Below are 27,530 nucleotides of genomic sequence, written 5' to 3' on the forward strand. Positions count from 1 at the left end.
GGCAAAACAAAAGCTTTTTACTCAGCAGTGGAGATCTGACTCCCAATACGTTGTGACCTATACTCAAGTAAACCTTGGCTCTTTGACAGGGACTTTCCACAGTGGTTTTAGCAGTTACAGTATTGGAAAGACCCATGGGATATGGGAAGCTGGCTTGTTAGACTAGAAACCTTCTCTGAAAGCAATGCCATGCCTACACACCCTGGATGGAGTCCAGCAGGATCTGAGGGTGGGAAGAATAAATCCCCCTAAGTTTGGGGCTCCTAGGGAGCCACCGCAACTTGTTCATAAGTGTTTGGTGGACACGTAAAGGATGTCAGGGTTACACCTGGTGAGTGGCAGGAGGGACATACAGCACATGGGGCACACCACATGGACCAGGTCACTCCCAGTGGGAGGGATGCCAGACAGAGGGATGAACCCACCCCAGCTCTACCGGTGCAGAATAGTCTGCTGAGAGAGGGACACGTTGTGACCAAGGCTCTGAAAGAGAAGGGATCTGGGCTGGCTAACGAGCTGGCTAAAACGAGAACTGCCCAACCTTGTAGTGCAAGAAAGAGCAGGCAAGAGGGGACGTGGAGAGGATGAGGACTCTTTATGGTGATAGTAAATAACACCACCCCACCAAAGAGCTGTCCCTGAGCTCCAAAGAGACCTGTCCCCCTGCCACCACCACCCTGGAAGGGTCAGCAATCTGTAGGGTCCAGGAGCAAGCCCTCACACCAGTGCTGGACACTGACCTCCTCACCTCGCATGGAGAGTGACAGCAGAGGGGATGCTTGCCCACGATCCACCCTTCTCTCCCGGACACCTGGGTTGGCTTCATCTCTCTTAAGGCACCTACCATGTCTGAATAAGTCCACGTGTGAGCTTGTTCCTCTGGGCTCCTTGCAGAACCAAAAGGGAAAGGACATGGATATCCTCAGACAGGAATCATCCAACCTTCTCTAGACCTCTATGTTGAGATGCAACAAACCATGCCCCAACGTGTCCATGCCTCTCCTACGTCAGGAAACCCAAGTGACCAGCCCACAAACAGGTGGGCTTTACTCACACGATCTCCGCACTGAATTGTAAGGTCTGACTTGAAAATACTTGTCAATGAGGAGGGGTCCCAAGGAGAGTGTGCAGAGACGCTTGTTAGGTGCCTAAATTGAGGTGGGATCCCAGAGTGGTCAGGAATCCTGGCGCTTCTAAGCCTGTTTGGATAAAGTCAGGAATACGGTGGTGCTAAGAGGAACGTGAACAACTTACAGAGTCTGCCTTTCTCCTAAGGAGCAGCCCCCTTGTTTCTCATCCAACAAGGAAGCTGGATGACAACCGTTGTCAGAAGAGAAACAAGCAGTTTATTGTAACTCCAAGCACATGACAAAAAGGGTCAAAAATCAGTAAGGAAACAGAAGGAGATGAGCTGCGAGGCAAATAAGATGCCAAACCAAATGACATGAATGCTGTCTTCCAAGTTTATCCCATAGCACCAGTAAAGCCCAGTACCCCTTTCAAAAGTGCCACATAATTTCTACCTCCTAAAACGCACCGTTTGGAAGAGAGCAGGCCCAGCCTGAAGGCACGAGTCCAGTAAACTGAAAGCCAACAACTGCAAGATGCCAGTCCAGAAACCACTTGGGACGTGTCCCAAAACTCTCTGCTCGTGTCTGTCAGCATTCACAGCATGTCCCCGTGACATGCAGCCTCCTGCATCCTTCGTGAGCTTCACAGGGAGGATGGAGGGTATCTTGTAGGACGTGACCCCTTGGGTTGTTTTCTCTGGTAAGTGTAGAGCTTGCCAAGGGCTTGCAGTCTGAAGACCATATCTAGGACCGGGGCATTTGGCTGTGACACATCCAAGCCTGAAAGCCTTTCTCAGAATTTGCCAAAGGAAGCGAAAGCAAAATGCACTGACTCAGCCCTCTCCATGACGTCTTCATGACGCCAAGATGGTTACACGGTCTCCTCCAACAAACCAGCTGAGGTGAAAACAGAGAGGATGAAGAAGACTGGCTCTGCATCTGAGCTGTGCCCCTCTAATGCAGCGGACAACCGATCCTCCCCAGCATGTAATAAAAAGCAGATCTTATGAATGGGGAATACTTATCTTCAAAAGATTATTTTCTTCCAAAGTCACTTTTTGGCAGCACTTAGATGAATCAGTGCCCAAATCCAACTACAGACTCCTGTGAGTAAGGAGAGATGAAGAGGTTACGGCTCACGAGCTGAGCCAAAGCAATGACCTCATGCACTCCTAGCTATGAAGCTTTCAAAAGAAAGCCTATTTACCAATAAAAACAAGCACCCCAGATGAGCCTTGAAAAGATGAGGCAGGAGGAAGCTTCAAAATACCAGTTGTCAACACTGTCACGAAGGAATTGTGCCCAGCACCAAAGCAGAGCCGGATTCGCCTGCCTGTGCATGTCCACGAGATGGCAGAGCGTGCCGTGCCACAGAGCCGGCCAAAAGCATCTCCAAGGAGCGGGATGCACGCATTCTCCAATTTCAAAACAAAATGCTGCTGACAAGCATTTTTCCCTCAGACAGCTATGAATAAAGAGGGTTTTGGAGAAGGCTGTTTTGGTTTTTATTTTTTCACCTTTTAATTGCCAAATAGTCACAGGCTTTCCTTGCAATATTTTGTTAAAATACTATTGATAGATTCCAGCAGCAAAACTCATGTATATATATTAATGTCCAGATATCCAGAGTATTCTGCTTAACCCATTATGGGGGTCACTGTATCTCTCTGTAGAAATACACATACAGACCTGGATGTATTCTGGAAATTAGTTTTAGATTCATGTCTTATGTCCATCATACTTTACCATCAAAGGAACCCAAATTTCCAAAGCAGCCTGCAAGTAAGACTCACTATCTCTCTCAAACTTGGTGCTCTTAACACTGTGTCCTGGTTTCAGCTGGGATAGAGTTAATTTTCTTCCTAGGAGCTGGTATAGTGCTGTGTTTTGGATTTAGGATGAGAAGAATGTTGATAACACACTGATGTTTTAGTTGTTGCTAAGTAGTGCTCACACCAGTCAAGGACTTTTCAGCTTCCCATGCTCTGCCCGGTGCACGAGATGCTGGGAGGGGGCACAGCCAGGACAGCTGACCCAGACTGGCCAAAGGGCTATTCCATACCATATGACGTCATGCTCAGTATATAAACTGGGGGAGTTGGCCAGAGAGGGGAAGCAATCGCTGCTCGGGAACAGGCTGGGCATCGTCGGTGGGTGGTGAGCAATTGTATAGTGTATCATTTGCTTTGTATATTATTATTGTATTTTATTATTATTACTACTACTACTATTCTATTTCATTTTACTTCAATTATTAAACTGTTCTTATCTCAACCCACGAGTTTTTCTGACTTTCACCCTACCAATTTTCTCCCCCACCCCACCGGGGGGGAGTGAGCGAGCAGCTGTGTGGTGCATAGTTGCTGGCTGGGGTTAAACCACGACAGTCCTTTTTGGCGCCCAACGTGGGGCACGAAGGGTTTGAGATAATAACAGATTAACCAGAGTGTATTAAGGAATTTGTATCTGTTAACAGTTGCTGGTCATAATATTGATTCATCTGTTCTCGGTATTAGTCTACCTGATCTGCACCATGCTCTTGTTTTTGCAGTACGTGTTAAAGATTGGTGCTGGGTGTTGCAGTTTGCTGTGCTCTGCAGTGATTTTAGTGATGTTTTGCCTGGGAGATTTGTTACTAAACACTGACCTTGAGTGCTATCTGGTATTTGGGTTCTGTAGTGAAGCCATTACTGTACTTTGGGTACCACCTCATGGAGACAATTAGCAATTATACCTCTTCCTCTGAGAGGTTTTCTATGGAGGAAATACAGAATGGCACCTTCGCTGCCTTCTTCGATGATGTTTCCTCCTTCATTACAACTTTTTTGTATCTTGAACATCCTTGGGTAGTTAAGATATATCTATTGATAGTTCTTGGGAATATTGTTTCGGTTTTGTCTAAGGTTAATAAGCATTTTAAGAATATCATCCAGAGATCTGCCCCAAGGCTGGATAGTTATGGGTGGCAGGGTGTGTGGGAGAGCATGGGCAAATGCCTAGGACGGTGGGCCCCTCCAGTGTTTTGGAACTTCACCCCTGAACAAGTGCAGAATCCTGAAAAATTAGTAGAACATTTGGGAAAAGTATGCTGTCACCCTGGCAATTCTAGGGAGACACAAATCACTGCAATGTGCTGGGGCCTGGCCCATGCCTACCGAGCCCTATTCAACACTATTCAGAACCCTCAAGGGGAAGAGAAGGTCTCTGGATCTGACGACAAAACGACTGGTGCTGCGGCTATGCCAGCCCCGGCAACAGGCACTGCAGCTATACCGGTCCCGGTAACAGGCACTGCAGCTATGCCGGACCCCGTGGCAGGCTTTGTGGCTATGCCAGTCCCGGTAACAGGCGCTGTGGCTACACCAGAGAACCAACCTGTGCCAGTATCACTTGCCCCTATACAGAAGAAAAAATAGACGAGAAAATCAGCTCGTTTAGTAAGGGCTGATGATGAGCCAGGGCCGTCAACAGAACAGGAGGAGGAAGAGGCAGAACCCACAAATGAGATGGTAACAACCCGATCTCTGTCCCTGAGTGAGCTGCGAGATATGCGAAAAGATTTCGGTCGTCGTCCAGGCGAGCACATCGTCACTTGGCTGCTCTGATGCTGGGATAACGGGGCCAGTAGCCTGGAATTAGAGGGTAGGGAAGCCAAGCAGCTGGGATCCCTTTCTAGGGAAGGGGGCATTGACAAAGCAATTGGAAAAGGGGCAAAAGTCCTCAGCCTCTGGAGGCGACTTCTGGCAGCTGTGAAGGAAAGGTATCCCTTCAAGGAAGATTTTTTTTATGTCAGCCAGGCAAGTGGACCACCATGGAGAGAGGTATCCAGTACCTGAGGGAATTAGCCATGCTGGAGGTGATTTATAATGACCTGGACAATGAGCAGTTATCCAAAGATCCAGATGAAGTCCAGTGCACACGACCCATGTGGCGGAAGTTTGTGCGGAGCGCACCATCATCATATGCAAACTCTTTGGCAATAATGACCTGGAAAGATGAAGAGGGACCAACGGTGGATGAAATGGCTGGCCAACTCCGACAATACAAAGAAAGTCTCTCTTCCTCCCTACGGGCCTGCATCTTGGCTGTGGAGAAACTGCCAGACATGCTAGCTAAGAAATTATCCCAGGAGTTCCAGCGATTCAAAGAGGACATGTCCTACTCCTCACCTGTACGGACCAGTATCTCAGCTATGAGGAGTAAGCATCCCTCTCTTCAAGAGAGAAGATACAGTGGATACACACCACAGGCCACCCTGTGGTTTTATCTGCATGACCACGGAGAGGACATGAGGAAGTGGGATGGAAAATCTACCTCGACCCTAGAGGCACGAGTACGTGAGTTGCAAGGAAAAACAACTACAAAAGGGGGTTCTCCCAGGAAAATTGCTGCTCCGGTTTCCAGTGAGCAGGTCCCCAGACAGAGCAGAAGGGCTGATTTTGCTTCCGATCTCAATAAAGGGACTTCTTATTCGCATTTAGAAGAAGTGAGTAACGAATGCTATGAGCAGGACTAGAGGGGGCCTGCCTCCAGCCACGTGGAGGAAAGGGACAATCGGGTATACTGGACTGTGTGGATTCGATGGCCTGGCACATCAGCCCCACAGGAGTATAAGGCTTTAGTAGACACCGGTGCACAGTGTACCCTCATGCCATCAAGCTATGAAGGGGCAGAACCCATCTGTATTTCTGGAGTGACAGGGGGATCCCCAAGAGCTGACTGTATTGGAGGCTGACGTGAGCCTAACCGGGAAGGAGTGGCAGAAGCACCCCATTGTGACTGGCCCAGAGGCACTGTGCATCCTTGGCACAGACTACCTCAGGAGAGGGTATTTCAAGGACCCAAAAGGGTACCGGTGAGCTTTTGGTATAGCTGCCTTGGAGACGGAGGAAATTAAACAGCTGTCTACCCTGCCTGGTCTCTCAAAGGACCCTTCTGTTGTGGGGTTGCTGAGGGTCAAAGAACAACAGGTGCCAATCACTACCACAACGGTGCACCGGCAGCAATATCGCACCAACAGAGACTCCCTGATTCCCATCCAGAAGGTGATTCGTCGACTGAAGAGCCAAGGAGTGAGCAGCAAGACTCGCTCACCTTTTAACAGTCCCATATGGCCAGTGCGAAAGTCTAATGGAGAGTGGAGACTAACAGTAGACTATCGGGGCCTGAATGAAGTCACGCCACCACTGAGTGCTGCCGTGCCGGACATGCTAGAACTTCAATACGAACTGGAGTCAAAGGCAGCCAAGTGGTATGCCACCATTGACATCGCTAATGCGTTTTTCTCAATCCCTTTGGCGGCAGAGTGCAGGCCACAGTTTGCTTTCACTTGGAGGAGGTCCAGTACACCTGGAATCAACTGCCCCAGGGGTGGAAACACAGCCCCACCACTTACCATGGACTGATCCAGACTGCATTGGAACAGGGTGGGGCTACGGAACATCTGCAATACATTGATGACATCATCGTACGGGGCAAGACAGCAGAAGAGGGTTTTGAGAAAGGGAAGCAAATAGTCCAAATCCTTCTGGAGGCTGGCTTTGCCATAAAACAAAGGACCTGCACAGGAGATCCAGTTTTTAGGAATAAAATGGCAAGATGGGCGTCGTCAGATCCCAATGGATGTGATCAACAAAATAACAGCCATGTCTCCACCAACCAGCAAAAAGGAAACACAGGCTTTCTTGGGCGTTGTGGGTTTTTGGAGAATGCATATTCCAAATTACAGTCTGATCGTAAGCCCTCTCTATCAAGAGACCCAGAAGAAGAACGATTTCAAATGGGGCCCTGAGCAACGACAAGCCTTTGAACAAATTAAACGGGAGATAGTTCATGCAGTCGCCCTTGGGCCAGTCCGGGCAGGACAAGATGTAAAAAATGTGCTCTACACTGCAGTCAGGGAGAATGGCCCTACCTGGAGCCTCTGGCAGAAAGCACCAGGGGAGATTCGAGGTTGACCCCTAGGGTTTTGGAGTCGGGGATACAGAGGATCCGAGGCTGGCTATACTCCAACTGAAAAAGAGATATTGGCAGCATATGAAGGGGTTCGAGCTGCTTCAGAAGTGGTTGGTACTGAAGCACAGCTCCTCCTAGCACCCTGACTGCTGGTGCTGGGCTGGATGTTCAAAGGGAGGGTCCCCCGTACACATCATGCCACTGATGCTACATGGAGTAAGTGGGTCGCACTGATCACACAACGGGCTCGAATAGGAAACCCCAATCGCCCAGGAATCTTGGAAGTGATCAAGGACTGGCCAGAAAGCAAAGATTTCGGAATATCGCCAGAGGAGGAGGTGACGCATGCTGAAGAGGCCCCACCATATAATAAACTATCAGAAAATGAGAAGCAATATGCCCTGTTCACTGATGGGTCCTGTCGTCTTGTGGGGAAGCATCGGAGGTGGAAAGCTGCTGTATGGAGTCCTGCACGACAAGTTGCAGAAACTGCTGAAGGAGAAGGTGAATCGAGTCAGTTTGCAGAGGTGAAAGCCATCCAGCTGGCTTTAGATATTGCTGAACGAGAAAAGTGGCCAATGCTCTGTCTCTATACTGACTCATGGATGGTGGCAAATGCCCTGTGGGGGTGGTTCCAGCAATGGAAGCAGAGCAACTGGCAGCGCAGAGGCAAACCCATCTGGGCTGCCGCATTGTGGCAAGATATTGCTGCCCGGATAGAGAACCTGGTTGCAAAAGTACATCACGTAGATGCTCATGTACCCAAGAGTCGGGCCGCTGAAGAACATCAAAACAATCATCAGGTGGATCAGGCTGCTAAGATTGAAGTGGCTCAAGTGGATCTGGACTGGCAACATAAGGGTGAATTATTCCTAGCTCAGTGGGCCCATGACACCTCAGGCCATCAAGGAAGAGATGCAACATATAGATGGGCTCGTGATCGAGGGGTGGACTTGACCATGGACGCTATTGCACAGGTTATCCATGAATGCGAAACACGCGCTGCAATCAAGCAAGCCAAGCGGTTCAAGCCTCTCTGGTATGGAGGACGATGGCTGAAATATCAATATGGGGAGGCCTGGCAGATTGATTATATCACACTCCCACAAACCCACCAAGGCAAGCGCCATGTGCTTACAATGGTGGAAGCAACCACCGGATGGCTGGAAACATATCCCCCCCATGCCACCGCCCAGAACACTATCCTGGGCCTTGAAAAGCAAGTCCTATGGCGACATGGCACCCCAGAAAGAACTGAGTCAGACAACGGGACTCATTTCCGAAACAGCCTCATAGACACCTGGGCCAAAGAGCATGGCATTGAGTGGGTATATCACATCCCCTATCATGCACCAGCCTCCGGGAAAATCGAACGATACAATGGACTGTTAAAGACTACACTGAGAGCAATGGGTGCTGGGACATTCAAACATTGGGATACACATTCAGCAAAGGCCACCTGATTAGTCAACACCAGGGGATCTGCCAATCAAGCTGGCCCTGCCCAATCAAGACTTTTACGTACTGTAGAGGGGGATAAAGTCCCTGTAGTGCACCTAAAAAATATGCTGGGGAAGACAGTCTGGGTTACTCCTGCCTCAGGCAGAGGTAAGCCCATTCGTGGGATTGCTTTTGCTCAAAGACCTGGGTGCACTTGGTGGGTGATGCGGGAGGATGGGGAAGTCCGATGTATACCTCAAGGGGATTTGATTTTGGGTGAAAATAGCCAATGAACTGAATTGTATGATGTTAGTTGCTATATAATACTGGATGTCATCACTACTATGGTTGCTATATGCCATATCAACAGTATACAGGAAGAATCACCCAAATTAATGAAGAATGAACTTTGAGGAAACCGAGCAAAGTGCAGAGGTGATGGAACCAGAACTGGCTTCAGCATGCAACAATCCAACACCAGACACCATCTCTCCTGCCCTGAAAGACTGTTATGACAGATGAAGCCCAAAGTCATGGACTAAATGAACTCAACAAACATTTGTGGAGGGATAACCTATAGACTAGGGAAATTATAACTATATGTGTGTGTGTGTATATATATATATATAAAAATATATCAAAAGACTGGAAAAGTGGTAGTGATTAATTGGAATGTATTGGAAAGTGTAAGACCTGGGCATGACATAGATGGTATGGAATAAGGGGTGGATACTGTCCTGGTTTCAGCTGGGATAGAGTTAATTTTCTTCTTAGTAGCTGGTATAGTGCTGTGTTTCGGATTTAGTATGAGAATAATGTTGATAACACACTGATGTTTTAGTTGTTGCTAAGTAGTGCTCACACCAGTCAAGGACTTTTTAGCTTCCCATGCTCTGCCAGGTGCACAAGAAGCTGGGAGGGGGCACAGGCAGGACAGCTGACCCAGACTGGCCAAAGGGCTATTCCATCCCATATGACATCATGCTCAGTATATAAACTGAGGAGAGCTGGCCGGGTGGGAAGCGATTGCTGCTCGGGAACGGGCTGGGCATCGTCGGTGGGTGGTGAGCAACTGTGTCGTGTATCACTTGCTTTGTATATTATTATTGTATTATATTATTATTATTATTACTACTACTACTATTCTATTTCATTTTACTTCAATTATTAAACTGTTCTTATCTCAACCCACGAGTTTTTCTGACTTTCACCCTTCCAATTTTCTCCCCCACGCCACCGGGGGGGAGTGAGCGAGCAGCTGTGTGGTGCATAGTTGCTGGCTGGGGTTAAACCACGACACCCTGCTATAGCTGCTGAAGCACATTCAGCAGCAAAACATTTGCATCCGAGTCATGCTGGAGGATGCTCGGACCAGCCCAGTCATGCTGGAAGATGCTCAGACCAGCCCCTCCGTCCATGCATGGCTGCCGTAAGCAACCCATGACATCTTAAACACAGACAGAACAAGAGTTTATGTATCTCCAACCTGAAAAGCCTCTTCAGGATATGACACAAACATAACCGCAGTGTGGGAAAGCCCCATGGAAGGTGAAAGATTTTTCTTCCATAGGCTCACACAAATATTTTCCCTTATGCCCCCACACACTGTGCTCTACAGAGCCATTAACAGCAAGGGATAATGACCAGCAAAATCAGTCGGCATTGCACGATCACATTCAAATCCAGTTAACAATGATATGTCAGGATTAAACCAGCTGTCTGCAAGTATTTCACTTGTCAATGCCAAACAAGATAAATCCTCACCCAGAACCACCCGGCTCCTAGTTCCCACAGGCACATATGACTGTACATGCCTAGGTAAGTGAGTCTCCAAAATAATGTAGTATTGCGTGAGTCTGCCCAGAGGCACAAACAAAACACCAAATCCAGCATTCCCACTAGGTCTTCCAGCTTAGAGCTGCCACACTAAGAATTAAGCTAGATATTAAGGTATATATTGGTATTAATTCACTGGAGTCAATAGACTCAACCTGATGTTACGACAGGATGAGATGACAACCAGACCAGGAGGACCTGGCTCATTTAATAGCTGTCAATTATAAAAGAAGTTAAACCCTAGAGAAGAACATCAGCTCCTCGCACCAAAGATGGTTTGATTCCTCATTTCCATTTATTCCCCAGGGAAAATAACCTTATTTTGCAGAATTACTGGGGTCTGTATCAGCTGAACCTGATGTTTTCTCCCTGTGACCTGAAGTCGAGACATACTGAGCATGGAAGAAACTGAGCAGAAAGCAGCTGCAGGCAGCGTTCCGCCCTGGCAAAGTCAGCAGCCCTTCTCCACTCTTTCCACTGGTTTGCGTATTTAGTGCCAGCTAGCTCACCCAAAAGAAACAGTAAGATCATCACATGGCTTGCAGGATGAGCAAGGCTTTTCCTCACATGATGCATGAGCAAGAAGCCTGGCAAGCTCTTTGCTCAGCACTGAAAAAGGTAACGATGCCACAGCACATGAGATGTCTCCATCCTTCCCTCTGGAGGCAAAGAAGAGACTTCAGCAAAAACACACTGAGCATCCTCAGAAACTTGCCCGGCCTAGGACACTCAGCTCCTTTGAGGACTAGGGCCCTGGAAAGTGAAAAATTATATGATGTTGACAAATTGACCTATTCAATGGGGTTTTTTAACTGAGGGCCTCATCCTGCCATTCCCCAACATCTGAGCATCAGAAGTCATTTAAGCAGAACTACCAAAACTGGGATGTAGAGATAGATCTGGAGAAGAAACAGGCTAGAGAAAACGTACAAGTAGATGGCCATTGCATATAAACATACACACACCCCATAGGGGAAACATCTGGGTCAGCACACCATCACTGCTGGCTTCCTGGCAGCAATTTATTTTGGAGCTGTCAGGAGGCTTGGTGCTTTTCAGAACCTCCTTTCCTAAAATATATGAGCCCTGTGTCCATGTACGTGTATATATATATATGTATATATGTATGCATATATATACTGACCTCAATTTTTCACCTCCCAATGAAGTCTCCACGGTAACTGCCCTTGTCCAGCACTAAGGTTCACAGCAAGGCTTGCTGAAACCACAGGCATAATTCTCCATCACAAACCCCAAAGGCTCAGCGCATCCAGCCCAGGCTTTCCCACTTCTGGGGAGGGTTTCCTAAGGAAAGGTAAGGCAGGGAGCTGCTGGTCTCCACCGTGCCATGGGCAGGAGATGTCCTCATCACCTACCTGCCACACTGGAAGGACTTTCTCTATGTCATTCAAGTTGATGCTGTCACCATCCTCGTATTTCCCTTTTCCAAGCCTGTGGCAGGAAGAAAACAAAAATAAAACGAAGAGAAACCTCACTGGAATCAAAGTTAATTTTCTATTATGGCACATGGGGAAGATTAGTTCTTACTGCAAAGGACCCTCATGAAAACAAAGAGGCTCTCTGAAGCGAGTAAGCTGTGCCTCCAAAATGCTCCCACGTGGGCATAAAGCTATTAATACAAAATTAAATGCTTTTTCCAGTCCTCTCTACCTGCACCATCTGCCACAGCTCTCAAATGCTTTTGGTAATAGCAGCAGTGAGTAAACCAAAGGCAGTCCTGAGCAGTAGCGTTGGGTAATTCAATTCCCAGACCAAGCAAAACCAAAAGCACAGCCTACCTGGAAAAAAAAAAAATGAAGACAAAAATGTAATGAAAAATGTTTCCTTTGAAGCATTGCTCATTTGTTGGTCTCCACAGGAGCACCTGTTCCCCTGTTGAGAAAGGTGTCAGTGAACAAGCACAAACATACATCTCAAACAGCAAACAGCAATGGATATAAATATAAACATACAATTTGAAACACAAAAAAGTGGGGTGAGAAGCCAAGCACTGACAGATCAAACACATAGCTGGCAGCTGAAGGACTTTCTTGTATCAAGAAAGGAAAAAAAAACAATCCAAAGATAATTACTAGCTGGATGCAGAGTTTGTAATGATACAGAAGAAGAAAAAATGGTCAATACATAAAATCCTTCTGCATTTATAAACAATTGAGGTGATCTATTTTTATTATGCAAGAATGATAATATATTTTTTGGTCAATTAGTGACAAGATATTGTTAAATAACATATATTAAACAGAAAGTTTGATAGCAGCAGACCCAGGTAATCAGTGCCTAGAAGTCAGAGAACAACAGATCTTGGTGGAATTACAGCAAATGGGGGAAAAAAATCCAGAAAAATGGTATGTGTTAAAGCACCACGCTCAAAAAACAGCAAGCTGAATAGAAACACTTAATTTAATTAACACCCTAATTGATTTATGGGAAATCAGAGGTGTTCAACAATTGACTTTCCCTCATAGATGAAATAGTGACTTTGATTTACAAAGGCAAAAATATAGTGTGTGTATATATATATAATATATATATAAAGAAATATGTATTTTTATATATATATATATATATATGAGAAAAATCAAGTCAAACATCTGGGGCCAAAAAATATCAGTTGTAGGTACAGAACAGGCAAGTGTATCGTAGGAAAAGATTATCTGAAAAGGATGGGGACCGTCCCAGGGTGAATGTCTGATGCTGGACTGTGGCATAAAGGCAGGGGATGAGGAGGCAGGGATTAGGGGGATGAAGGCAGCTTTCCTCTACAGGCAACACGCCTGAGCCTGAACTACAGGACCGCAGGCAGCTCGGGCAGTCACGTTTCAAAGAGGTGGTTGAGAAATTTCTTAGAGTATGGGAAAAACTAATCTGATACATAGGCTTGGGAGATACCTGGAATAAAGAGAAAATATCAGCTACAAAAGGTGGTTTGAACTGGAAGAGCAAAAGCACAGCAATAGCTAACACTGGAAATTAAAGGCAGACAAATTCAAGTCAGAAACGAGGTACAGTTCCCTGGTTTTCCTTAACCACTCCACTTTGATTATTCATCATACCACCAAACTCAGTATCTGCAAATAAAATCAGATGTCTTTCTGGAGGAAAACGCTTCAGCCAAGCAAAAGACACTTGAGGTCAATCAGCTGGATGCAACTACATGGCCAACCTTGGGCAACTGATCAGGAACAAAATGGTCTCTTTGGTACTTAAAGTGTAGAAAACACATTCTGAACAGTATCTTTCCCTTTTTTTCTATAAAATTTCTCATTGCACAGCTAGCATGTTAAAAAACTCCACTCAAGCAAGAGGGAAAATGCCTAGCTAGCAGGTGGAGATTCTTGGAGGTTCAGCAAGCTGAATCGCGCTCAGCACAGATTCGGCATGGAGAGCTAATAAATGCACAACATAGACAACTTTAAAAGTTAAAAAATAAAACCAATTTTGTCTGTGCTTCCTCTATTCTAGTGCAGGTTACTTATATAACATGTATTTTGGGAGATGCACTGCTTGTACTGATGGCATCTGTTTAACTTTTCTGCATATACAGTCATTCTTATTCCATTTTTACAGCTGTAATATTTAGGAGTGATTAAATATCTCATCTCCATACTGCCTTCTCTACCTGTTTGCACCCTGGGCATTCACAGCACACCAGGAACCAGAGGCAGACCATAAAGCAGACTCAGCTGCATCCTCCCTATATGTAGCAGGTGGTGCTGGTAGGATCATCTGGCAAGCACCATCAATCAGGAAGCACATTATATCTTATTTTACAGAGGGCCCTTCACCCCATTTTTCATAATCATCTGTAGAAATGGGAGTAAACATGACTAAGGCACTTAGTGACTTAGAAATTTAGCGTTGTTCCACGTATTCTGAAAATTGCTGTTTATATACCTGCAGTAAATACTTACAGCGCAGAAAATAGCCTTATATAGTTGTGTAAGTCTCTGCCTGTCACTATATGGTACAGTAGCCTCCTGGAGATGTTGAACCTGGGCTGGGCTGGGATTGCTAGCCCGGTGTTTCTAAACAAGATATGCCCAGTGAAGACTATGGCATTGGCCTGTACTCTGTCAAAACCAACTTGTCAACAGAAAAACTTACTCGAGAGAGGATTCCCATCCCTACATACAACGTGGCAATGAGAAGTCACCTGCAATCTTCTCAACCCCATCTTTTAGACCTGTTCTGATTTTTTTCCTTCCTCTAAGGGCAGGAAATGATTAATGACTAGGAAAAAATGACAAAAATTTGATGGGATAAAATGTGGTTATGGAGTTCTTACTCTGTTTTTTCTTTAGCAGAGATTTGTGGTGAGTTGCGTCCGGGATGAGTTGAAGCCTTGTCATAACTTGGGATAACAGGACAGGTGATACTGCCTGCAGCCCTGAATAGCATTGCCGGCGCATTAAGCACCAGGACTGAATGATAAGGAGAGGAAAAACCATACTATGATTGTTTCTCAGTCTGCAGAGAATCTGCAGAGAAACGGTGGGTGATGTCCATCTAAACAACATTGGTGAACCACTTGGTGCCAGTATGCATTTATTTAGCTTGACCAACCAACAACCAAAGAGGAATCCAGCAATACTGTGGAAACCCCTGGAGGCTGTCACCACCAAAAGGAGCTGTTTAATATTTTCACAGCTAGCAGATATTTTACTGCTAGCAGACAGGGGATGAACACTTGGATCTACACGCATCACACTGACGCCCTCTCCTTCCCTGAAGTCTTGCTGGGAAGAACAGCAGAAGCCCTGTCACTTGTGGGAACTGTAACTGGGATCAGCACTAAGCCAGGATCTTTCCTCCAATATTCAGAGATGTTTAAATCTAGGAGACTTGGATCCAATGTGGTTTAAAGACTGAACTCTACCAAGAAATGCAAAATACAGCAAGCAGCTCTGCTCCAGCCCAGAACCAGATGATAAGAGGATCCAGATAAACTGATTGTGGCATCCTCAAACCCCATACGTGGTCCAGCACCTCTTCCCCGTGTCCTCCACATGAGCCATGCCACCAAGCTAGCGTTCCCTCTGCAAGGGAGAAGTTAGAGACCTTGCTGGAGAGCACGGTATTGCACACATGGCACTCACCCTTCTCTGTCTATGTGAGGCAGCGGGTGCTTGGAGGTGTTTCGCAGCTTCCTGTGAAATTGGGTGAAATCTAGTTTTTCAGGCTGCAAGTCCCATGTCGCACCACTAGGAGAGAAAAACAAAGATAGACAAAGAAAGAAAGTCCACTACTAATTAAACATCACCAAGCTGAAGAGCAGAGGGCACATCGGAGCCTGCAGACAAGGAAAGCTTGTACTTCTGGAGGCACTGCTCCCTGCTGCAGAGCACATGGATGCAGGCTTCCAACCTTCATGCTGCTCCATCACATTTCATTTCTTCTGGGTTTTTTTGGATGCTGAGCTCCTGTGGCTTGCACTAAACCCCTAGTTTTGATATATGATGCAGCATGATGCAGCACACGCCTTGCTAACTATACTTGCTCTCTGTATCAAGGGGGTATCGCAACAGGTAGTGGTCTGGTCCATGCAATGGACATGTTCCCTCTGGTCCTGCACAACCTGCTTGCTCCAACGGCCTGGAGCAAGTCCCAGGTGGGAACTCAACCCCTGCAGACTTGCAGCACTGCAGGCACAGAGAGAGATATGCATAAAACTGGACAGAAAGCATATTTCACCACTTTCCCCGCGTTGAAGCAGCAGCTGAAGAGCTCTTCTCAGCAGCTGTGAAGCCAACACATGATCGCACCACCAATTAATGAAAGAAAAAAATCCTGGAGTAGTAGCTCAGAGCTGCCTCAAGTCTTGCCTGTGCAGCTCTTGGATGATTACAAGTAATCATATCAGTATCGGTTTCAGATGTTTGGACTGCAAACCCATCCAGCAGCACGTAGGATGCTTTAAGTAGATTGACTGTGCTTAGTGCCACGGGCTAAATGGGGATGGGGAGGAGGAGAAGCAGCGATGTGAGTACCGGCAGGATGGACATGTGGGCAAAGGCTAAGAGAGGGCACAGTCCATCTCTCTCTTAAAACATTTTAAAACCTGCTTACCTGAAGGAGTCAAAGGTGTTGGCAGCCCAGATGTCCGTGCCCAGCATGTCAAGGGAGCTCTCCTTGTTGCCATTCTAGGAGGGAGGGAAAGGTGGTTACTCGCTGGAAGGCACACGGCACTATCCAGACCATGGCACAGCCCAGCACAGCCTCTCCCGCTGCCAGCCATAGAGGTGTCCCAGCTCTGCACGTGAGCAGCTCCTCTCCCGTGTGAATCCACGCTCACTGCAATGCAGAGTCCCCTCACCCACTGCAAAAATGCACCGTGAAGGCAAGGAGTGACACAGTTTCAGACTTGGGGACACAAAGCTGTGGACAGCACAGAGCAGACAACATGTAGGTTTAGCTCTGACTCCAGCCCTGTCCTCCCACCCCACCGTCCACAACCTCCAAGACCCACCAAGGTCCAGCAGGCAGGTTGACATCCCGGCCATGAAGACACCCAGCTTCAGAGTCACCGACCAGTTGAGGTGGGAAGGGACCTCTGAAGCTCATCTGGTCCAACTCTCCTCCTCAAGCAGGGCCACCTACAACCAGGTGCCCAGGACCACATCCAGATGGCTTTTGATTATCTCCAAGAATGGAGATACTCTTCATCAGCAGCTACCAGAGCCTGCTGTCACCAATAAGGATGGGGAAAGCCGTTCTGCTTCTTCAAGGAGTCATGGTGGCATGACTTCTCCTTACTCTAATGACAGGCGGGGGATGTCAGAACCCTGCACCATGCCACCTCTGCCATGCACACCAGCAAATGAGTTCACATGGTTATTCTGGTACATGTCCCACCAACACTAAGGTGATGGTTCCTTCTCTTGAGAAGCAAAAGCATCACGGTATAATCAGGTGGGAATTATGAGAAACCTCCAGCAAACTGCAAAGCACCTTGAGATTTGCCGTGCAGCTGCTTTTGGCAAAACTGGTGACCCGAAGCAAGAGCATCTAAAGCAAACACCTCACACCCATCCTTCATGGCCCCTTTACAGTCATCAGCCTATACATGTCCTCCCCACAGAAAGAGGGCTGCCCTCTCCAATCTTTACAGGTAAAGCAGCAAAGCAGGACCATTCAAGAAATCAGACTTAACTCAGACTCATATGGGATGGACATGTAAATGCATTACAAATAGGGAATCTCATATTGCCAATTTTCCCCTAACATTTCTTACGCATATTCAGATTATTCATAATTTTACACATATTCAGATTATTTAAGTATTTCAGCCCAAATGGTCCCAGTCTGGTGAAACATGTGCTGAAGAAGGTGGCTTCCATATATTCCTCATCCTATAATTTCTGCCATTTTGAAATATTATTAATAATAACTGAAACACTAAAAACTCATAAAAATTTGACCATTTCTTAATGAAGTCCCAGACCTCAACCTGCCCATAAAGTGAGCAATCTTTTCCCAACGAGCAGGACACGCATCCTCGGTGCACACTACAGATGGTCACACTTGGCAGCCATTACCAGCACAATAACCAGTTTAGACACCAGATACTCCAAACACAGCCACATTGCTCCTTTTTTTGTCTCCTCCAAGGGGTCTATGGATTACGATTTTAACCTCTGGGGATCTGCAGATCAACATATGTCTGCACAGAAACAAACTACCAGAAATATGTAAAATTCTCACGATCAGTTATGGAAGCAGAGCTTTTTATTTTAGGCAAATGTAAGCAAAATTTTCTCCCACCAAGGAGAAAAATTAGTTTTCTAAATACTTAGAAGCATCCTCATGCAGTACAATGAAAATATATGTGCAGGTCTGTCGTGGTTTAACCCCAGCCAGCAACTAAGCACCACACAGCTGCTCACTCACTCCCCCCACCCCAGTGGGATAGGGGAGAGTATTGGAAGGGTGAAAGTCAGAAAACTTGCGGGTTGAGATAAGAACAGTTTAATAATTGAAGTAAAATGAAATAGAATAGTAGTAGTAGTAATAATAATAATATAACAATAATATACAAAGCAAGTGATACACTATACAATTGCTCACCACCCGCCAACCGATGCCCAGCACATCCCTAAGCAGCGATCGCTGCCCCCTGGCCAACTCGCCCAGTTTATATGCTGAGCATGACATCATATGGGATGGAATAGCCCTTTGGCCGGTCTGGGTCAGCTGTCCTGGCTGTGCTCCCTCCCAGCTTCTCGTGCACCTGGCAGAGCATGGGAAGCTGAAAAGTCCTTGACCAGTGTAAGCACTACTTAGCAACAACCAAAACATCAGTGTGTTATCAACATTATCCTCATCCTAAATCCAAAACACAGCACTCTCCCAGCTACTAGGAAGAAAATTAACTCTATCCCAACTGAAACCAGGACAAGGTCTTTATAGCTATCACCCAAAGAAGAAATACCTCTTCTTGCAGACAGATACATTTCTCTTTCCATTTCCTATGGACACGGGATATTTTAAGTACCTGTCAATGAGCCAGCTACAATAGGATTTCCTAAGAGTAAAGTATTTGGGTTCAGGGAGAAAGACTGGGAACATGTAACCAGTTGCAATGAGGCTGAGACAAATCAGCAACAAAGATATTAAATAGCAAAAATTTAAGACAAAGTGGGTTCCTAATGCAACAGGTTGTGTCCTAAAATTGTTGCCCAAATTCAGCTCGGTACAGGGCTTCTGAAGCTCGGTACAGGTCTTCTGAAGAGCCCTTTCTTGAGCCCTGAAATAAAGCGTCTAGCAATTACCATCCAATGCTCAGCTTGAAATCTGATTGGATGTGGAGGGAGAGCCTTGGCACCAACACCTCCTAATCCGTGGCGTAAGCAGAGGCAGCGCGAGCTGTCCCACCCAGCTCCCCTGCATCTCGGCACATCAGCTCATCAGTGCTCTACTGGTGAGCATAGGCAGGTCAGCCCCAGCACTAATCCCAGCAATTAGGGAAATTGTAGTGATGGTTCAGGTGGTGCAGGAAGTCAGACGAGTGCAAGCTTCTAGGCAGTGGTTGGATGCTCCCACCCAAACCAGGCTGCAACTCCTGGTCCTCCTAGACGATGTCCCCATGACCTCTTGGAGACACTCCAAACATTAGCCAAACTCCATAAAGACAGCACTGGGGCCAAACGATAATGCAACTTGTCATTATGTCATGAGTCACTACAGTCATTTTGAGACGTCCTTTCAGTCTTCAATGACCTGTCTTTATAACGGGTTTCTGTCTCGACCCACAAGGCAGGGAGCACGCTTGCTGCCCAAGTGAACCTGCACTGCAGGGCACTTACTAAAATGCTCACAGCACGGTACCAAGACTTAATAATAAGACTTTAAAAAAGCCAATTCGCAAGTCCAGGGACAAAAAAAAAAATTGCATTTCTTCTTTAAGAAGTTACTTGATGTCAGTTCCCCCAGGACTGCAATTATAACTGTAAGCAGTTTTAACTTGAAGCTCCCAATGACCCAACCCTCAGCTTTAGATAATCATTTTCACCACGAAGGGGTTAGTACTGCTGAAAATTAATTAAGCCACCAGAAATGATGATTGAGAGACACACTGACAAGAATGACATAAATACCCAGAATGATCAGAGATCCGGTAAAACCGATCCTACACCCAGTATGGTTTAAAAGCACATCCATAACCTCTGTCCTCCAGTCCCTGTGAGCACACATCATCTCCATCCACCGTCGCCCAACCCCTGTGGCTGCCCACACAAACAGAGGGACGGACCATGCCACCAGCCACGTGGACTCTGACTCTTTACCCATGCATGCGGCTTCAGCAAATTCCCCACAAAGTCGACATTTGCATGCATGCAGCAGCTTTTCAAAGCCCAGCTCAGCGTCTGTGGTGGGCTGACCCTGGCTGGATGCCAGGTGCCCACCAAAGCTGCTCTATCACTCCCCCTCCTCAGCTAGACAGGGGAGAGAAAATATAATGAAGAGCTCGTGGGTCAAGATAAGGACAGGGAGAGATCATTCACCAATTACTGTCACGGGCAAAACAGACTCAACTTGAGGAAATTAGTTTAATTTATTACCAAACAAATCGGAGTAGGGTAATAAGAAAATAAAACCAAATCTTAGAACACCTTCCCCCCACCCCTCCCTTCTTCCCAGGCTTAACTTCACTCCCGAGTTCTCTACCTCCTCCCCCTGAGCGGCGCAGGGGGACAGGGAATGGGGTTTGCGGTCAGTTCATCACACGTTGTTTCTGCTGCTCCTTCCTCCTCAGGGGAAAGACTTCTCACACTCTTCCCCTGCTCCAGTGTGGGGTCCCTCTCATGGGAGACAGTCCTCCATGAACTTCTCCAATGTGGGTCCTTCCCACGGGTGCAGTTCTTCATGAACTGCTCCAGCATGGGTCACCCACGGGGTCACAAGTCCTGCCTGCAAACCTGCTCCAGCCTGGGCTCCTCTCTCCATGGCTCCACAGGTCCTGCCAGAAGCCTGATCCAGTGCGGGCTTCCCATGGGGTCACAGCCTCCTTCGGGCATCCACCTGCTCCAGTGTGGGGTCCTCCACGGGCTGCAGGTGGATGTCTGCTCCACCGTTAACCACCCTGGGCTGCAGGGGGACAGCCTGCCTCACCATGGTCTTCACCATGGGCTGCAGGGGAATCTCTACTCTAGCACCTGGAGCACCTTCACTGACCTTGGTGTCTGCAGAGTTGTTCCTCTCACATATTCTCACTCTGGCTGCAATTGCCCTTGCGCAGAAACTTTTTCCCCTTCTTAAATATGTTATCACAGAGGCTTTACCACCATTGCTGATTGGCTCAGCCTTGGCCAGTGGCAGGTCCATCTTGGAGCCGGCTGGCATTGGCTCTATCGGACACAGGGGAAGCTTCTAGCAGCTTCTCACAGAAGCCACCCCTATAGCCCCCCCGCTACCAAAACCTTGCCACGCAAACCCAATACAGCGTCCCACTGGTTCCTCTCGCCACTCCTCATTACCATGCTCCAGCGAACCACTACAAATACAAAATCATGCTCTTTGTCACACGATTGCAACAGCATTAGTTCATCGCTGTGCTTAGCATTAATGCAGAACAATGCTAAGCGGTCAGCTGAGTCCGTGGTATAAATTCAGGGATTATCTTGTATCATGTGTGAATTCTTAAGCATTTTTCAGTTCTGCCTTTGAGAAGATTCCCCCACCTTTCCTCCTTCTCAGCTCCCTACAACCCCTGGCTGCGCTTTGGTAGAAAATCAAAAAGATAGATACCAAACTGTCTGAAAAGGCTCTGATTAAAGGTTTTCTTGTTGAAAACTGCAAGTTTTCATAAGAAAAATATAGACATTTTGAGGAAGACATTATTATCCCCACCCAAAGAAAAAGGTATATGTTGAGTCTTACTCCTCCCAGAAAGGACCATCACTTTCCAGCAATGACATGGTTCTGCAGGTCCTCTCCCACCACAGTATGGCTCAGGGGGACAGCCTATTTCCTCAAGCTCTCCAGGATAGACAAGATGGATGAATGGACTAGGACTTTGACCACTGGTCTCAAATCTCCCAGAGTCCATCCTCCACTTCTGGCACAACCAATGCTTACGTGTGCAGAAGTAAAGCAACTCCAAGAGGAGAGAGGAGGACAGAGGCTGACTAAAACATGCAGAAGAGGTCCCTGGTCTGAGTTCAAGGAATGGACCTAACACCAAATCAAAAGCAAATTCTTAAAAGTCTTTTGCAGGGCAGGAAGGTAACTCCTCATCTAGCCCTGCTGACTGCTCCCACGGAAAGCAGCTGGACTCAAGGTCACCATTTAACACCATCTATGTGGTGTCCACTCATATATCAACTTCTAAAGAAGACTTGCCAAAAAATAATTACAGACATCTCTTAATTTCCCAAAATTAAAATACTCCAAGACTTCAAATAAAGAAAAAAACCCTAATAATAATTGGGTCCCGATGAGATGCATCCCAGAGTCCTGAGGGAATGGGCTGATGTAGTTGCCAAGCCACTCTCCATGATATTTGAAAAGTTATGGCAGTCAGGTGAAGTCCCTGGGGACTGGAAAAAGAGAAACATTGCACCCATTTTTAAAAAGGGTAGAAAGGAGGACCCTGGGAACTACCGACCTGTCAGCCTCACCTCTGTGCCTGGGAAGATCATGGAACAGATCCTCCTAGAAGCTATGCTAAGGCACATGGAGGACAGGGAGGTGATTCGAGACAGCCAGCACAGCTTCACTAAGGGCAAGTCCTGCCTGACCAACCTAGTGGCCTTCTATGATGGAGTGACTGCATCAGTGGACGAGGGAAGAGCTACGCATGTCATCTATCTGGACTTCTGTAAGGCCTTTGACACGGTCCCCCACAATATCCTCCTCTCTAAATTGGAAGGATATGGATTTGATGGGCGGACTGTTCAGTGGATAAGGCATTGGCTGGATGGTCGCATCCAGAGGGTAGTGGTCAATAGCTCAATGTCCAGATGGAGACCAGTGACGAGTGGTGTCCCTCAGGGGTCTGTTCTGGGGCCAGTGCTGTTCAATATCTTCATCAATGACATAGACAGCGGGATCGAGTGCACCCTCAGCAAGTTTGCAGATGACACCAAGCTGAGTGGTACAGTCGACACGCCTGAGGGATGGGATGCCATCCAGAGGGACCTGGACAAGCTCGAGAAGTGGGCCTGTGTGAACCTCATGAGGTTCAACAAGGCCAAGTGCAAGGTCCTGCACCTGGGTCGGGGCAATCCCTGGTATCAATACAGGCTGGGGGATGAAGGGATTGAGAGCAGCCCTGCAGAGAAGGACTTGGGTGTACTGATAGATGAAAAGCTGGACATGAGCCAGCAATGTGCTCTCGCAGCCCAGAAAGCCAACCGTATCCTGGGTCGCATCCAAAGAAGCGTGGCCAGCAGGTCAAGGGAGGTGATTCTGCCCCTCTACTCTGCTCTGGTGAGACCCCACCTGGAGCACTGCATCCAGCTCTGGGGTCCCCAGTACAGGAAGGACATGGACCTGTTGGAGCGGGTCCAGAGGAGGCCACAAAAATGATCAGAGGGATGGAACACCTCTGCTATGAGGAAAGGCTGAGAGAGTTGGGGTTGTTCAGCCTGGAGAAGAGAAGGCTGCGGGGAGACCTTATTGCAGCCTTTCAGTACTTAAAGGGGGCTTAGAAGAAAGATGGGGACAGACTTTTTAGTAGGGCCTGTAGTAATAGGACAAGGGGTAATGGTTTTAAACTAAAAGAGGGTAGATTCAGACTAGATATAAGGAAGAAATTGTTTACGATGAGGGTGGTGAAACACTGGAACAGGTTGCCCAGGGAGGTGGTAGATGCCCCATCCCTGAAACATTCAAGTTCAGGTTGGATGGGGCTCCGAGCAACCTGTTCTAGTTGAAGATGTCCCTGCCAATTGCAGGGGGGATGGACTAGATGACCTTTAAAGGTCCCTTTCATCCCCAAGCATTCTATGATTCTATGAATTTCCTTTGCACTAAACCAGCTGACTAGGGACTTCTTTCCCAATATTAAGGCACTCAGCACAACTCAATAGACTTCTTGAGGCTGAAGAACAGCTACAGCCCTCAACAGCCAGGTCACACATTATGCATTAATTAAGTAGGTCTCTGAGGTGTCCTTCATAATTGACATGCACTCACACCCTATGTGTAGACAGACACACAAAACATGTCGTTAGGAGGATGCGTCCGATAAACAGCAAGCAAAGGACATGACTTCAGCATGTCGCTACCAGGTATACCTTGGTCGATTGCCTGAACTGGCTGCTTCTCCTGCAGCTGCCAGACCTGGATCCAGAACCATGCCTGGAGTCTGACCCCGGCCAGGATTCTGCACTCCCACTGCTGCTGTGATCCCACTCTTCCTGGAAACAACAAACAGCTCGCTTTAGTCAAGGGCAACGCCGTCCCGCACCCACAAAAACCACTGACCCGGTGAGCCAGGAGAGCTCCAGCTCCCAGACCACACGTGCAAGCACCTACAAAACCATGCCCATGCATGGGACCTTCTTGGAGTCCTTTAACATGTTCTATTTACACATTGCAAAGGGATGACATTGTCGGAGGCTTCAATGAAGATAAGATTTGGCTCTAGTGCTCTAGTCTATGCATGAGGAAAAATAATACTTACCTCCTGTATCTTCATGAGGATTAATTATGCATATTCAGCAACCCCACATCCTCTAAAACTGCTTATATATCCTTAATTCCCCTCCCAAGCCCAAATCAACTTCTCAGTCAGTTTTTCCCTCTGCTCAGTCCACAGAAGTGACCTAAGATGATTAAAAAACCATGAAATCACAGACTGCAGAATATTCAACTCTTTCAAGTACTCCGAAAATCTGGGAAGTAGAAAGGGGAGCATGTGTTTCAGGACTGGTGTGAGAGCTGACACTTAAAGAGGGCTTCTCGTGTCTCAGACATCCTTGTGGGACTACCTGAGTCTTTGTGGACACTGCCATGGGCTAAGACAAGGGCAGAGCCACCTTGGCCATCAAGAGCCAAAAGGACTCACCAGTAGAGCAAGGCGTGAACTCCTCTTTGCACACTACAGCCAAGTCCAGGTCACTAATTTGGGGGCACAGACCAGGTCCCAGCTCCACCACTGCCACCTGGGTTGGATGGGGCAGGGAGACAGCTGCACAGCAGACCCTAAGCTACCTAAGGTGATGCTACCCAGTGGTCCAGCACAGACCTTAGCACATGTGAAACATGTAAGTATTTACCCAATGCGAGGGACCGGAAGCAAAATGTATCAGTACTGGTTTCTGCATTGCTCCAGCTGCACCTTCTCCATCCTCAAACCTAGCAAGTCTCAAGCAAGCTCAAACACACTGTGGTTGCTATAGCCTAAAATCATTACTGACTTCAAAAGAGGAGGTCAACTAGTTTTCAAGTTGTATATAGATGAAATTTGAGAGGTTGTGGTTATTCCCATGAGATGTTACACCAACAGCAGAAAGCACCTTCTTCCCTCCTCACCACACTGTGACCTGAATCTCCTGATGGCTGAGAAATACCAAGTGGCACAAAGTTAAAGGAGTTGTTAAATTGGCATGGAGGGAAAAAAAACTTGATCGATGTCACTTGTGAGACATGGGCAGATGGCCACTTTGGGAAGCCTTAGGGAAGAGCCAGTCTTGCAGGCATCCTGAGAAGTGAGAAATATCTCATTTGACATAGGAAAGATGTGCACCAAGTGAAAAGGTGGTTGGGAGATGTGGGAATAAATGAGATTGTGTCTTACTTTGACGAGATACAGCTGTGCCCTTGAGGCTTGTTACAGGTTTGCAGGAATGCAGCTGTGGCCTTGAGGCTTGTTACAAACAAGTTTGTGAAACTCAGAGGCAGAAAAATAAGGATGAGATTGGATACATCCCTGAAGGAGGAATTCGCGTGCACCAGCTTGAAGAACCAATAAGTAACGCTGAAGAGACGCGTGGACGCAAGACAGTAACCAATGAAATAAGTTTTGCTTGCTCGTGAACACTAGATCATATTATAAAAGGGATAGATTGTAAAAATAAAGTGTCGTCTTTGTTTGTCTTTGCCTAAACTCATACGCGGAGTCCGTGATTAATTGCCACAGGGAGAAATGAACATTCACCATCTAGATGTTTGAAGGATTAATTACCAATTTACTGTATCCTACACACTGACTATCTTGTTCATCCACATATGAAAAATTTCTGTGCCAAATGCTACAATGGGACCAAGTCGGCATATGCACCCTTTGCTTTAAAAGACACAATGAAAATAAACATCACCATTCGGTTATATTCAATTGACCCAACTTTTGGTTGTGGTTGCCTGCAGACGACTTGAGGTTATGCAAATTCCAGGAACACAGCTGGCCACAATAAAACCCTTGTGAGAAACAGGGAGATTGGTACCACCATGCATCAATGTTCAAACTCACCAAGACAAGCCAGCGGATGTGGCACGAACCAGTTAGTTATTTAGATAAAAATCACAGGTACCCTTTCACTAAATCAGCTTGTCTCCTGGCTCTAGCTCATGGCCTGGGGTCTTTTCCCTGTTCACATTCCTTATCTTTATCACACCCTATTCATATTTATATTTAAAACAAAATTATTTTAAAAATAAAAATTGTTGAACTAAAAATTGTTGAAACTTCTGTTGAAGCTGAAACAGTCCAACCAAGTATGGCCTAAATACACTCATGTTCAAACTCACCAGCACAGCCAAGCTCAATATTTTACCTAAATTTCTGACTAATTGCCAAAGATGAACAACTTTTTACTGCTACCTTACTGTTCGGGGTTCAAATCTCCAGAACAGAAATACATCCACCAGAAGCTCTCCCAGATATTTCTGGTGGCTTTCTGTCCTCTAATAAAGCCCTTTCGTGCTAAAATGAACCCTCTCTGCAGACCAACTTTCTGCAGGAGCAGGGAAGCTCACACCAACTTCATAGGTGATGCTGGAGGAGCAGGCAAGAGTATGCAGGTAACAATCGTTCCTTAAAAAACAACAACCGAGCAACAAAACCCCTCCACCAGCATCATTGCAAAAACCCATAAAAACCCCATCCCAAACCCATACAGGCAGCTGTACTTCAGCAGAAAGCCGAGGCTCTGCAGCAGTGAGACCCGGCACTGCTCACCCTCCATTCTGCAGCATGGCCACCTACATGTCTCCCACACAGTGTTCTTGCTAAATTAATTCAGCATGTTGCAGGAACAGATTTGTCCGCAGCTCTGACAAAAGCTGAAGAAACAGTTGTAATGGCACGCAGTTCTCCATCCCATGCCCTTGCTTCCTGCCAACCCAATCCCCCATCATCTGGCCCCGTTACTCTCAGCTGTGCCCTCAAAAGACCAAGACTCTCCTAGTCTCTCCCAACACCCCAAACAACCCTTGAACTCTTGTTCCTAGCTCTTATTTGGGCTCCTCCACCTACCATTCATGGTCTACACTCACCAGCAGGAGATGGGACCTCTGAGCCACACTTTGGGGCTTGGAGGGAAACGTCACCCCCTCCAGAGACTGATTCCCAGCAGCTGCTCTCATCCATGCCAATTCTTCTGGCCAAGCTCTGCACCCTCTTGGGAAAAGTGAGGCTTGTGCACATTAACACTGCCAGCCACCCTCCTTCAGAAACTAGCTGTCAAATCTAACATTTGCATTTTAATTAGCAATAATCATATGTTTCACTTACACTGCAATTTTCACCTTCACAGCTAGCTCTTT

At 46.9% G+C, this 27,530-nt stretch overlaps 1 protein-coding gene across 1 annotated transcript in view; it reads right to left on the reverse strand.

Annotated features, from left to right (window-relative positions):
• LOC309602006 (CBP80/20-dependent translation initiation factor-like) overlaps positions 1–27,530 on the reverse strand; it is a gene marked incomplete at its 3' end in the record, with an annotated part of 138,356 nt that overhangs the window by 84,929 nt on the left and 25,897 nt on the right. The window contains exons 4-7 of the mRNA XM_082335282.1: positions 24,059–24,181; positions 16,389–16,462; positions 15,419–15,523; positions 11,678–11,753 (exon numbers count right to left, since the gene is read on the reverse strand). Of these exons, the coding sequence (XP_082191408.1) occupies positions 11,678–11,753; positions 15,419–15,523; positions 16,389–16,462; positions 24,059–24,181 (378 nt within the window). The remainder of the gene's footprint in view (positions 1–11,677; positions 11,754–15,418; positions 15,524–16,388; positions 16,463–24,058; positions 24,182–27,530) is intronic.

This window comes from Platalea leucorodia (assembly GCF_965183815.1).
Source record: "Platalea leucorodia genome assembly, chromosome: W".
NCBI classification, from domain to species: Eukaryota; Metazoa; Chordata; class Aves; order Pelecaniformes; family Threskiornithidae; genus Platalea; species Platalea leucorodia.